The sequence below is a fragment of the Vombatus ursinus genome, unplaced genomic scaffold, assembly GCF_900497805.2.
Source record: "Vombatus ursinus unplaced genomic scaffold, bare-nosed wombat genome assembly UNPS02005286.1, whole genome shotgun sequence".
NCBI classification, from domain to species: Eukaryota; Metazoa; Chordata; class Mammalia; order Diprotodontia; family Vombatidae; genus Vombatus; species Vombatus ursinus.
The window spans coordinates 15,533,263-15,547,636 of record NW_020945064.1 but is presented as its reverse complement, the minus strand read 5'-3'; the positions used below and the strand labels follow the sequence as shown (position 1 = coordinate 15,547,636).

The window sequence follows — 14,374 nt, the reverse complement described above, 5'->3', positions numbered from 1 at the left end:
AGTGGGAAAGTCTCTGTCCTCCAGCAACTTATATTCTAGGGAGATGCATTTTCACAGAGAAGTAAATGCAATACGTCTCCAAAGCAAGAGTGGTTGTTGGGGATGAGGTGTAGCAAGGGCTTCTAAGAATGAAAGCTAAAGAGAAAGAACATAGGGCAGAAGAGGTAGCCTGGGCAAAAGCCCAGAAGAGGGAGACAGAATGTGGTGTGTAAGGCATAACAATCTGGCTGGAACATTGGATTCAGATTATGAGGGGCTCTAAATATCAAAGTGAGCAGTTTATATTTTATCCCAGAAGCAGTAGGAGGCACTGAGGTTCCTTAAGGAGGGGAACAATGTCAAACTTGTGTTTTGGGAATATTAATTTGTCAGCTGAGTAGAGGAAAGATTGGAGGAGAGAAACCCATCAGGAAGTCACTGAAATATTCCAGGCAAGAAGTGATGAAGGCCTAAATTAGGGTGGTGGCTGTGCAAACAGAGAAGGGGACAGATGTGAGGTATCATGGAGATAGAATTGAAAATTATGGGTAGGTAGTAATATACTGTTGGTGGAGCAGGGAGTTTTTACTGTCATTCTGGAAAGAAATTTGCAACTACATCCAAAAAGCTACTATGCTGTATGTAACCTTTAACCCACCCCCCCCGCATACTATTACAATACCTATACCCCAAAGATACAAAAGAAAAGGAAAAGAATTCATGTTTACAAAAATATTTATAGCAGCTCTTTTTGTGGAGGCAAAGAACTAGCAAGTGCTTATTAACTGGGGAATGGCTGAACAAATTGAGGTATATGAATGTGATGGAATACTATTGTACTATAAGAAATGATGAAAGGGATGGTCTCAGAGGAACCTAGGAAGACTTATATAAACTGATGCAGAATGAGGTGAGCAGAACCAAGAGAACAATTTATATAGTAACAACATTGTGAAGATAATTTTGAAAGACTTAAGAACTCTGATCAATGAAACAGCCAAGTACAATTCTAGAGGACCAAAGATGAAGTATGCTACCCATCTCCTGACAGAAGTGAGACATTTTTTTGGACGTGTCCAACATGGGAATGTTTTGCTTGACTATACATATTTGTTACAAAGACTGTTCCTACCCCTCCTCCATTGGTGGGAAAAGGAGATAGAAGGGAGAGAAAATAGATTTTTGCTAAGTGAAGTAAACTTAATTTTTTTAAGTTGAGGATATCTTCTAGGTTGCAAACCTAGGTGACTAGAAGAACAGTAGTGTATCAATAGAAATAAGAACATTAGAGAAAGGGGTAAACTTCAAGAAAAAAGATGATTTTTTTTTGATCATGTTGAATTTGAAATGCTTATTGGATATCCAAGGGATGTCCAGCACAAAGTTGTAGTTGTGGAACTACAGCTCAGGAGAAAAATGAGATTTGGGAGTAATCTGCATAATTGAACCCATGAAAACTGATGAAATTATCAAGTCAGTCAATCATAGCATTTATTAAGCACCTACTATTTGCTAGACACTATGCTAAGCCTTGGAGACACAAAGAAAAGCAAAAGCCAAGTCCCTGCTCTCAAAGAGCTCACAGTACAGAAAGAACTTTATATAAACAATATACATTGGAGATAATCTCAGAGGGATGGCACTAAAACTAAGGAAGACTAGGAAAGGCTCCGTGCAGAAGGTGGGACTATAGCTAAGACTTGAAGAAATCTAGGGAAACCAGGAGATGGAGATTAGGAGGCAGAGCGTACAGGCACGTGGAAGAGCCAGTGAGAATGCCTAGAGTCAGTCTACTGGGGAGATCAGCATGGAGGACAGTATCACTGGATTGAAGAATATGGAGATGGGGAGGAGGAGGTGGTATAAACAAATTGGTTGAATTTGGCATAAAAAGACTAGAAATGTAGTAAGGGGTGAGGTTATAAAGGGCTTTGAACACCAAGTAGAGGATTTTGTATTTGATCCTGGAGGAAATAAGGGGTCACTAGAGTTTATTGAATAGGGGATGACATGGTCAGACTTTTACTGAGGGATGTTAGAGAGGAAAGGGCCCAGGTATACCCAAGAATAGGGTATAGAATAAGGATGCTGATCCTGCAAAAGAGATGGAAAAGGATTTGTCAGATAGGTAAGGATAGAACCAGAAGAGAGCAGTGTGACTAAAACTCAAAGAGAAAGAAGTATCCAGAAGATGTTCAACCATGTCACTTGATGCATAAAGTCAAGGCTGGCACTTAAGAAAATTCCATTAGATTATGCAATAAAGAGATCATTTGTAATCTTGGAGAGAGCAAATTTAGTTGACTGATCAAAAGGGAAGCAGATTGTAAAGGATTATAAAGCAGAGGCAAACAAAAGGAGGCACCTTTTTTTTATAAATTTGACTGTTAAAGGGAAAAAATATATAGGATTAAGGAGATAGTAGGATCAAATCAAAGTTTCTTAAGAAACAATCAATCAGCAAGCATTTGTTAAGCACAGAGTACTGCTAGGCACTGTGTTTGTTGTTGGAGATTGAAGTGACAAAAACTGGGTCATCTTCATTTTTTTTTTTTTTTTAGTTTTTGATAGTTTGATTGGTATGGATAAGTAAATTAACTTAGTTAGCTTGTTTGTTTTGTTCTTGAGGCAATTGGGGCTAAGTGACTTGCCCAGGGTCACACAGCTAGTAAGTGTCAAGTGTTTGGTCTGAGGCCAGATTTGAACTCAGGTACTCCTGACTTCAGGGCTGGTTCTCTATCCACTGCGACATCTAGCTGCCCCTCACCTCCAGTGTTCTTGATTTTTGCCTTGCCAATGAAATCTGATGACTGGAAGAGAAAATGAGGCAGATGACTTTGCATTGCTCTGCCTAGCTTAAATCCAATTCACTTGCAAGTCAAAACATCACCCTCCTTGGTCCTCTTTGAGAATGAAGCAGGAACAACAGTAACAACAGTGACAAAAACAAATAGTACCCACCTTAATGTAGTACACATTCTATCGAAGGAGACAACAGCACTCTACTTTGCCCTTATCAGGTATATTGTGGTCAGTACAAGATGCAAGTTTAAGCAAGACACTTACAACCTAGAGAGTCTTCTGAAGGTGACCAGGATGGGGAAGGACTTCAGCCCATGTCACATGAAGACTGGCTAAGGAAGCACTTCTTAAGCTTTTTGGTCTTCGGACCTCTTTACACTCTTAAAAGTTATGGAGGACTCCTCCCCCAATAGCTGTTGTCTATGTGGGTTATGTCTATTGGTATTTACTGGATTTTAAATTAAAGCATCTTAGTATTATTATGAAAATAGTTTTAACCTAGTAGACCCCCAAAAAGGTCTTGAGTACTCCTCAAGGGTTCCTAGACCACATTTTGAGAACCAATGGGCTGAAAGGACTAGAGGCTTTTAGCCTGGAGAAGAAAACACTCATGGGGGTACCCATGCTAGTTGTCTCCTAGAATCTGAAGGGTTGTCATGTGAAGGAGAGATTTGGCTTACTCTGTCTGACCTTGCAAGGTAGAACTAGGGAAAATTTCACCTGAGAGGACTGTGATTCTATGTATATGTGTATGATGTATGCAGAGTGAGTACAAGGTAATTTTGAGGGAGGAGGCAACTGTTAATGGTTGAGGGGAGCTAATCAATTCATAAGCATTTGTTAAGTACTATGTGCCAGGAATTGTACTAGGTGCTGGGGATACAAACACAAAGAATGAAACCATCTATATTCTCCAGAAGATGGCATTCTAATGAGGGAGACCACAAGCGTATTTATATGCATGTGTAGTATAAATATAGAGAAGATTAAATACAAATAAATACAAGGTGGTTGAGGGGAGGGTACTAGTAGCTGGAAGGATCAGGAAAGGTTTTATGTAGATTATGTTGGAGCTGTCTTGAAGAGATGGATTCTATGGAGCAGAAGTGAGGAGGGAATGAATTCCAGGCAGGGAAGACAGTCAATGCAAGGGCATGGAGGTGAGAGATGTGTGAACAGAGAGAAAACCAGTCAGGCTGGATGGGAGACTGTGGGAGAGGAAATAATGTCCAATGAGGCTGGAAAGAGAGGGCCTAGGTTGGGTAGGCCTTTATAAGCTAAATGGAAGACTGTATACTTGTTCCTAGAAGTAATAGGGAGCCACTGAAGTTAATTGAGTAAAGGAGTAGTATGATTATATCTGGGCTTCAGGAAAATCATTCTGGCAGCTGTGTGGAGGATAGACTGGAGAGGAGAGAGAGAAGAGGCAGTAAGATCATTTATGAGGCTGTGGCAATAATCTAGGTGACCGGGGATGAGGGCCTGAGGTAAAAATGGCAGGTTTGGACAAATGATTAAGTAATGGGACAGGGAAGCATAAGGGCTCAAGGATAATGTCAGGGGTAAGCACCCTGGGAACTGGAAAAACGGTGTTGCCTTTGAAAGCAATATGTTCACTTGAAAAGGTTGATTTTGAGGAAAATTGGGTTTGAGGATCAGTAAAGGCCTAATATAGAAAGTGGTATTTGCTAAGTTTTGAAGGAAATTAGGAATGCTAAGATGCAGTGGTGAGGAGCAAGTGAATTTATTATGAGGGAAAACATGCAAAGGCACAGGATTTGGTTGTGTTCAGTTATTTCCAACTCTTTGTGACCCCTTTTGGGGTTTTCTTGGCAAAGATACTTCGAGTGGTTTGTTATCTTCTCATTCCAGCTCATACTGCAGATTAAGGAAAGTGAGGTAAACAGGGTAAAGTGACTTGAGCAGGGTTACATAGCTACTAAATGTCTGAGGAGAGATGTGAACTCAGGTACTCCCGATTCCAGGCCTGTCCCTCTATTCATTGAGCCACCCAGCTGCACACTTAGCTAGTATGCAATAAGGCAAACTGATGGGACCACAGGGTGGATGAAAGGCAGTCATATCTGTATAAGGCCAGAAAGGTAGAGTGGGGCCTGGTTGTGAAAAGATCATCACAGATTTAGAGTTAGAATGGACCTTAAAGGCTATGTAGTCCAACACCCTCATTTAAGATGAGGAAACAAGGTTGAAGGGCTTTCCCATGGTCACAGTTTGGCACAAGAGGTGGGATATGAATACAATTCCTCCAGACTCCAAGCCTAGGACTTTACCCATTTCATCACAGGTTTTAAATGCCAATGGGAGTTTTTATTTGACCCTATTACTTAATAGGGTACTGAGGAGTTTTGATAGAGGAATGACATGATCAGATCCGAGCTTTAGGAAAAAGAGATCTGGTCACATTTGAAGGAAGAAGGGGTCAGTACACGAGACTGACATTTAGGGAAAGGGGATGACAAAAGGAGCAAGCTCTCAGAGGAGTCAGCAAGACAGAAGTCCAACAGATAGTATTATCTAAGAAAAGGGCCACCTTGTCCTCTGAGACTGGCAGGATTCCTCTGAAGTATGGATTTGAAGAAAGGGGAGGAACTCTTAACAGGTTAGTCCATTGCCTTCAATAAAATGAGTCAAGGTCCTCTATGGAAGCAGGCCAAATATCAATATGCAGGTACCTTGAAGAAAGGTTCTGAACAGCCCCTGCAGTCTGTAGGGCAGAGCCAATCAGAGCAGAGTAAAGCAACACTGCGGGGCCAGGTGAGGCTGATTCACAAATGTACAGTGAATGCTGCTGGCACAAGTTCTCCAGAACATGAAGAGTGACAAAGGCAGGTAAGAATGACTCAGGGTTGGGGTTTGGGAAGGGATGTGTGGCAATAGGTCAAGGCCACAAAGAATTCAAGGGTAGAGGCCAGGGTACAATTAAGAGGTTAATTACAGGGTCAAGATTTTGGAATCGTAAAGTATTCATACCCTTTGGCCAAGCAATCCCACATACACCCCCAGGAAGTCAAAGACAAAAAGGAAGATCCCATAATATACCAAAATATTCATAGTAGTGCTTTTGGTGGTGGCATAAAACTGGAAACAAAACCCCATTGATGGGGAACCTCTTTAAAAATTTTTGCTTTTGTTTTTACCTCCCCTCAATGTATTTATCTCATTTCTCAATATGTTCCCCCTCTCTCATCAAATACCATGCTTTTTAACAAAGGAAAAGAGAAAAAAAAAGTTTAGCAAAACTAACCAACACATCACTGAAATCTAACATTCTAAAGAGTGTACCACGCTCACAAGTCCCCATCTTTGCAAAAGAAGGGCAACATGCTCTTATCTCTTATTTACTATAATTCCAGAGTTTAGTTTTTGTCCTTTCCATTCACTGTTTTAGTCATTGTGCATATCTTCCTGGTTCTGCTTAGGGGAAAGGGAGTAATAAAGATATTCAGACAGAGATTGATAGATTAAAGATACATTTTACTGTGCCAGGTGTTGGGTGAAAACTTTGTGAATATCACCATTTGGTCCTTACAACCACCCTGCAAGGTACACAGACATGGAGGAACTTGCCCAGAATCACACAGCTAGTGTCTGAAACTGGATTTGAACTCTGGTCTTCCTGACTCCTGGCCTAGCACTCTATCCACTGCACATCTTACTGCTTACTTCACTTTGCATCATTTCTTGTTTCCATGTTACTACATATAATTTGTTTAGCCACCCCCTAATAAATGAAAATCTAATTTTTTTCCAGTTCTTTACTACTACAGAAAGGGTTACAAAACTATTTTGTTGTATACAGGACATTTCTTTTTATGACTGACCTTCCTGGGATATATATTTAGCAGTAGCATCTTTGGGTTCTAGCATATATGGACACTTTAGTTGATTGGGCAATGATCAAGCAAATTATGGTATATAAATGTATCAAATCCTTCTGAGAGGCAGCGTGGCATGTGGGACATAGAGCCAGCTAATCAAAGATAGGTCTCAGAGTAAGCCAGAACAGGATTCAAGTATAATCTCTGAAACAAACTAGCTGTGTGACCCTGGAGAAGTCACAATTTCTTTCAATACCCAAGGCAACTAGCCACTAAGACCAAAAGTTACTAACAGTTAGAGATCTGCATTGGTAGAGAGAGCTCCCTACACTGATGAAATCACTGGGCTGGAGACCAAGAAATAAAAAAAAAAAATCTTGAGGAATATGAGGAATTCAGAGGAAAAAACTTGTATGAAAAAATACAGAGCAAAGTAAGCAGAACCAGAACGACTCACATGACTAAAGGGCTGAATGTGGAAGACTGGGATTGACACAGCTGCTCTATTGGCAAAACTTTTTTTTGTTCCAAGAGGAGAGTGAAGAGCCTATAAAAGGAATGATTGTGATGTAAAAAAGGACACTAGTAAAAGTGGGAAAAAAAAGAAAAGGATATATTTCACCACACAAAAAATTCATATGACCTGCATATTTATTGATCATGTATCCCACAGTAAAAAATTTTGGACGTCCCCACCCCATACAAATAGAGTAGGTGTTATTATCTAGGTAGTTTACACTAAATGCAAACCAGTCAAATTAGATTTTATTACACAAAAGTTCACACTATTATGCAGAGCTACACAAAATTCAACACTGATGTTTGGCAGCCCTAACATACAGACAGACTGGTGCTTCACAAGCCCAAAGCAGTTTAATCCTTCTCTTACTTTGGAGTGGCTCTCCACATTCTCGGACAGCCACAAGTGTCCTTTGTTCACAGTCATAAATACCCACATTTTTAGTGTCACTGGCTAGCTAACCAGTCAATTCTATTGGGGGCAAAGGCTCTTTAACAGCTCTCTTTATCCCGGGGAGGCTTCTCCGCCTCCGAGCTGCCAGCTCAATCTTCTGGACTAGCTCCACGTCCCAACGATGAGTCACAAAACTAAGCACAGATCCCAGCACCTCGCTCCCCACTCGGCCTACTCTGCCAGTTCTGTGAATATAGTCCTGCAAAGTGGGTGGAAAGTCATAATTGATAACCAGCTCCACCCGAGTACTGTCCAGGCCCCGAGAAGCTATATCAGTGCAGAGGAGAACGTCCCTGGTGCCATTCTGGAAGGACTGGAAGATGCCTGCTCTCATGGAGGCAGGCATCTGTCCCTGAAGCCTCAGGTGCTGGATTTTGTGGTCATCCAGGATATAGCCCAGCCAGTTCACGGTACTGGAACTATTACAGAACACCAGAACAGCCCCAGATGAGGCGGGCTTGTCCTCTCCTTGGTGCTTGAGAATCTGTATCAATTCCGTCACTTTCTCACTACCCTTTAGCCTTAGGAACCTTTGCCGGACGTGAGGCATAATGCAGTGCAGCCTGGGGCTGGTGATGGTAGTGAGGTTGCTCAGGTCCGTGACTTTGCTCAACAGCTCTCCCACTCCCTCCGGAAAAGTGGCCCCCACCAGCACCAGCTGGGCCCTGGGGTTGAAGGGGTCTTCCAGGTCGGCCAGGTGCTCGGCTATGGGGCTCTTGCCCAGGATGTATTCCACTAGCTCCAGGAAGCTCTCGTCCAGCAGGGTGTCCGCTTCGTCCAGCACCAGGAAGCAGAGCTGCTCCAGGCTCAGCAGGCGCCCCTTCAGCGTCTTCCACAGGGCTCCCGGCGTGGCCACCAGCACGTCGGCGGGGGGCTCCACGGAGAGCTGCCGCCGGACGCTGCCCATGCCCCGGCCGCCGCCAATCTCCCGCACGCACAGCTCCAGGGCCCGGCCCAGAGGCCCCGCCACGGCCCGCACCTGCTCGGCCAGCTCCCGGGAGGGCACCAGCACGAGGCCGCGGGGTGCGGGGCAGGCGGCGGCCAGCCTGGGCCGGCTCAGCAGGCGCTGCAGCAGGGGTAGCACGTAGCTCAGGGTCTTGCCGCTGCCTGTCTCGGCCGCGCAGAGCAGGTGGCGGCCGTGGAGCAGCGGGGGCACGGCTCGGAGCTGCACCCACGTGGGCCGCACGACGGCGGGCGCGGCCTGCTGCAGGGCCTCCAGCACGCGGGGCTGCAGGCCCAGCGCGGCGAAGCCGGCCCCAGCCCCGTGCTCGTGCTCCGCCACCCCGTCGGCCCCGGCCTCGGCAGGCAGCGCGGGCACCTGGCGGTGCGTGCGCTCGATGGAGAAATGGTCGCCGCGCGAACGCCGGTGCTTCCAGCCGCGCGAGGCGAGCGGCGCGCGCTCCCAACGGCCCAGCGTGAGACGCGCCGGCTGGTTGAATTCGGGCCGCCGCGCCTCGATAAGCAGCGGGCCGGGCCGCAGCACTACGGCCCGCGGCGCAGGCCCGCCTCGGGCCCCCGCCCCGCGCCGCAGCTGCAGAGGCTGCGGGACGCGGATCACAGGCAGCGGCTCCTGGGGCCCTTCAGAAGACAGGCCCCGGTAGGGCCCACCCGGCCCCTGCAGGAGGAGCAGCAGCAGGCGCGGCGGAGCCCGGAGCGCCATCACTCGGAGGCCGCTACCCGAGGCGGACCGGGACAGGCCGGGCGCGCCGCAGTGACATCACCGTCGCACAGCGCTGACGCACTACGGAAGCCCACGTGCGAGGGGCCGTCTGCGGCGTCGCCTGATCGCCGAGTGAGCGAGGTTCGTAGTCAGTCCCTAAGAAGCGCGGCCGGGCGTCGGGTCGGGTTCTGCTTCCACCCTCGAGTCCGCTGCCCCGGGGTCCGGGCCTGGCGGAGGGTCGGGCTTCCTCGGGCCAGGGTCTCCTTCGTCTCAGGACGGGAAGGGGTGGACCAGAGGCTGCGGCGGTCCGCTTGCGGGGCGGGCGGAGCGGGTCGGTGCCGTGCCCTGGGGCAGAGCCCGGGTCCTTGTGGCTGAGGCCTTCAAGGCCCCCCCTACCCGCAGCCTCCTGGTGGACAGCTGAGTCCGGGGGGGTCCTTAGCGCGGGGCGGCCTCAGTCTCTGGGGCTCGTGGGAGGAGCTGGACGGGCATGGGAGGGCCGCCCCCTGCTCGCCCCTCACTGACACGAGAAGCGCCCTTCAGTTACAACATTCGTCCTTCCGAGGGATCCGCAGGCTTCCCGGTGCAAGCCCAACCTTGTTCCCCGGGGGCTCTTCTTGGGGACTGGCTCATCCCGGTGGGGGGGGGCCAGGGGACCGAGGGACTGACCGCTCAGGGCCTCGGGACCCTCGGGCTTTGTGCTGCTCTCGGGGCCTGCAATCACCTCGGTTCTTTGCTTCATACTTTTTCATGCCAGTTCACCAAGATGTTCTTCCACCGTTCATTCATTAAACGTTAGGCGCTCTACGAGGCATTGAAGGGCAGTACGAAATCCACCTGAGACACAGCCCCTTCCTTCCCAGAGCTTAGCGTCTAGGAGAGAACTAAAGGAAGAAGGTTTGGGATGGTGGTACCTTGAGAGCATAGACAGATTTAAGGAAGAATTTTTGGTGTTAGAGAGACCTGATTATGTTTGTACACAGTCAAGCAACCAACATTTACTGGGTGCTGTGCCAAGCGCTTAGGAAGAAGTGTCAGGTCCAGCGCCCAGGAAGGGGGGCAAACTTCCCGTAATTGGTGCTGGAAAGAGCGGGACTTGAACAAAGGTCTTCTAGCTGGAAAGCCAGAACACTCTTGCCACTCTGTAACTCAAGTTTACCCAAATAGGAAGGGCTGAGTGGCTTGGGAGTGATGAAGGTGATTGAGAGGGTAAATGTGTGACTAGAAGATTTATTGGGGAGCAAGACAGTGGAGGAGGCACCTGGCCATAGGAGTAGGGTCAAACTGGGATGATTTACCTTATCAGGCAGTGAGGGGCACTTCTTCCTGGAGAGGGTGAGGAAGGGGAGGATGTATGAAGAAGACGCTGAGAAGTTTAGTGAGGTTTCTAGGATCAAACTGTCAGTGTCAGAGATGAGATCTGAACCCGGGTCTTCCTAATACTGAGTCTAGTGCTCTATTCACTGCCCCAAGGGGCCTCCACTTTTATTAGTATTGAGATAATGCTGTATAGACTGTACATTTGTTATGAGAATATAGAGAAAAGAGTGGTCTTATTGGAAGTAAACTCTGAATTGGTACTTGAATGAAGTAATAGACTGAGATTAGTGGAAAAGGAAAGAGGATTGGTGTGACCAAAGTTATGGATCCAAAAATGAACAGGATGTTTTTAAAGAGGCAGTCAGTGAGTTGATTTATTTGCAGAGAAACTTTATATGCGACCTTGCTATCTGGATTCTTGTCTTCTCTCTGTTTCTATTATCTCCACCTTCAGCTCCTTTCAATCTTTGAGACTTTTACTCTACAGCTAGAGGCATAGCAAGTGAAGTCAGGAAGACCTGAGTTCAAATGTAGCCAGACACTTTATAACTATAAGACTCTGGGCAAATCACTTAACCTCTGTCTTCCTTGGTTTCTTCCTTTGTAAAATGGGGATAACAATGGCATCCACTTCCCAGGGTTGTTGTGAGGATCATATGAAATAATATTTGTAAAGTATTTTGCAAACCTTAAAGCACTATATAAAGGCCAGTTATTACTATTTTCTGAGGCATTGAGGTGGCACAGTAAATAGATGCTGGACCTGAAGTCAGGAAGACCTGAGTTTAAATCCAGCCTCAGACACTTATTAATTGTGTGACATTTAAACTCTGTTTGCCTCAGTTTCCTTAACTGTAAGATGGGGTTCATAACAGTACCTACCTCCCGTGGTTGTTGTGTGACATAATAGTTGTAAAGTGTTTAGCATGGTGCCTGCCACATAGGGGGGACCTAATAAATGCTTGTTCCTTTCCATTGTTACCCTAAGTGGTTCCCACTTAAATCTAAACCTCTTATGCATTTTAGGGCTCCCCTAACCATCATTCATATAATGCCTTTCATTTCTCATTACAGTCTTGCTCAACTAAACAATCACAATTAACAAATTACTTTCTTACTTCCAAACCTTTTTATTTTGTAAATATATACTGTCCTCTCTTTCTGACTTCCCTACCTTCAGATGCTAATGGAAAGTTGATGTAGTTGTCTGGCAAATGAGCTATATTACACTACATAGAATCCAATCACTCTACTTGTACACATTAGCAGTTATGTATCTATTGGTTGTAGTGGAAAGAATAGTGGATTTGTAATCAGGAAAGATCTGGGTTTGAATCCTGGCTCTGATATTTACCAGTTGTGTGATCATGGGTGAGCCACTTTAATCTTTTTGAGGTTATTATTTTTTAAAATGTTCCAATATTGTATAAATTGTTCTTTTTTTTTTTTTTTTTTTTTTGGTCTAGGCAGTGGAGTTAAGTGACTTGCCTAGGGTCACACAGCTAGTAAGTATTATGTGTCTGAGGCTGGATTTGAACTCAGGTCCTCCCGACTCCAGGGCCGGTGCTGTATCCACTGTGCCACCTAGCTCCCCCTAATTGTTCTTTCTGTAGCTGTTCATACATACCTGCCCAGGTTTCGCTGGCAATCTCTTTTGTCATTTCTTACAATAATATCACATTAATATAATTTGCTCAGCCGTCATCCAGTGTATGAGCACCCCCATAATTTAGTTCTTTGCCACAGCGAAGCGTGCTTCTCTGTGAATATTTAGTGTATGTAGATACTTTTCTCTCTTTGATCTCTTTGGATATATGCCCAAAACTTACATTTTAATAGGGAAAACAACATATCAAAAATTATATGAGAGAGAGAGAGAGAAAGGTAATTTGTGAGGGAAGGCTTCTCACAGAAGGTGGGATTTGAGCTGAATCTTGAAACTGGGAGGCCAGAGGTGAGGGGGATGAGCATTCCTGGCATTGGAGATAGGAAGAAAACCACTACATCTGGAGTTGTAGTGTTGTGTTCCAGGAACAGCAGGAAGGCTGTGTTGCTGCATGTTAGAGTACACGGGGGGAAGTAAAGTGTAAGAAGACTGGAAAGGGAGGAAATGGCCAGATTGTGGGAAGAGATTTAAAGTCAAACCAGTGCGTCTATATTTGATCCTAGAGGAAGCAGAGAGCCATTGGAGTTGATTCAGTTGGGAGGGGGGGTGTTTTTGTGACACAGTTAGACCTGTGCTTTAGGAAGATCCTTTGGCAGCTGAGTCAATAGAAGATGCACTGGAGTGGGGGGAGTCCTAAGGAAGAAGGGACCAACTGTTGCAGTAGTCCAGGCAAGAGGTGATGAAAGGTCCCAGCCCCAGGGGGCCAGCTGTATGAGTGCAGAGAAAGGGATGTGTAAAAGAGATGTGGACGTAGAAAGAAGGCTTGGCAGCAGATGCCAAGAGTGAGAGGAAAGAGTTGAAAATGACCCCAAGACCATGAACCCAGGTGACAGGGAGAATGCTGGTTTACTTGACAGTGATGGGAAAGAGGAGAAGAGAGGAGGGTTTGGGGGGGGGGAGAGAGATAATATTTGTTTTGGACATGTTGCGTTTGAGATGCCCATGAAATATCCAAGTCAAGATGTCCAAAAGTCAGTTGGTGATGTGAGACTGGAGCTTAGGAGAAAAGTTAGAAGTTGGGTATTTAGATCTGGGAATCATCTGCATAGAGAGTCTGGTCATTGACCTCTTGGGGGCTGTCAGAATGGCCAATCAATATAGTATGCAGGGGTTCTTAACTTTTTTGGTATTATAGACTGCTTTGGCAGTTGGGTGGAGTCTATGGACTCCTTAGGATGATGTTTTTGACTCCATAAGATTACATTACTGTAGGCGCAGTGGATAGAGCATTGGCCCTGGAGTCCAAGAGGACCTGAATTCAAATCCAGCCTCAGACACTTAACATTTAATAGCTCCTGGGCAAGTCACTTAACTCCGATTGCCTCACCCCCAAAAAAATTACATTACTGCATATGATTACAAAGGAAACCAATTATATTGAAATACAGTTATCCAAAAAAATTTTTTAAGAGTTTGGAGACCCCAAGTTACAAACCCCTGGTACATACAGAGAAGACAAGATGGCTCAGGACAGAGCCTTGAGAGAAACCCACAGTTAGTGAGTTGAAGAAAAAAAATTAATACTAATAATATACTCTGAAATTTAGATCCAAGTCTGTCAGGAATAATTTTAATGTATAACTAAACCATTTATAGGTTGGAGAGAGAGATGTCTAAATGGGCATGCTTTCCAACCTATCTCTCTACTCCAAGAAAATTTCAGGTAACATTTGTAGGAATCTTGAATAAGGAAAAAATCATAATATGTTAAAACACAGTTTTGGGTTAATGTTCCAGAATAGTCACCCACTCAATTTCTTCCTGGATTACTGCTTCCCCTTAAAGAGTTCCTTCTTGTGATCAATATCTTAACCTTGAATTTTGAAAGAGATGACCCCTACTCTATGTGGGTCATGGCAGCAGTCACTCCAATTGGTGGGGAGGCAATCATACCATTTAGACAAGAGTTCAGTTTGTTTATCACCCTTAGTCCATTTCAAAGGAAACCCTTTGTTCTTTCCACTTTCCGAAAGGGAAAGGTCTAGAAAGGATTTTTGGCTAGAGAAATAATATTTCTTACTATTTCTAGAGAAACCATAAAAGCTTTTTTTTTTTTTTTTTAAATATGCTTCCGTATTTGGATGAAGACCCAGCAAAGAACACTGAGAAGGAGTGGTCCAAGAAGTAGTAAAACCAAG

General features: G+C 45.3%; 2 protein-coding genes across 2 annotated transcripts in view; one reads left to right on the top strand and one right to left on the bottom strand.

Moving 5' to 3' along the window:
* Window positions 1-7,253: 7,253 nt before the first annotated feature.
* On the bottom strand, window positions 7,254-9,267 carry DDX28 (DEAD-box helicase 28). Its single transcript, XM_027847626.1, has one exon. The coding sequence runs from the start codon at window positions 9,251-9,253 to the stop codon at window positions 7,598-7,600; it is 1,656 nt and encodes a 551-aa protein (XP_027703427.1). The 5' UTR covers window positions 9,254-9,267; the 3' UTR covers window positions 7,254-7,597.
* Window positions 9,268-9,353: 86 nt separating this feature from the next.
* DUS2 (dihydrouridine synthase 2) overlaps window positions 9,354-14,374 on the top strand; it is a 67,648-nt gene continuing 62,627 nt past the window's right edge. The window contains exon 1 of the mRNA XM_027847705.1: window positions 9,354-9,394. The gene's annotated coding sequence lies outside the window, so the exon portion shown is untranslated. The remainder of the gene's footprint in view (window positions 9,395-14,374) is intronic.

Bases quoted from the DNA above. Each gene is read 5' to 3' on its own strand.
- DDX28 (XM_027847626.1), bottom strand. From the start codon at position 9,253: ATGGCGCTCCGGGCTCCGCCGCGCCTGCTGCTGCTCCTCCTGCAGGGG.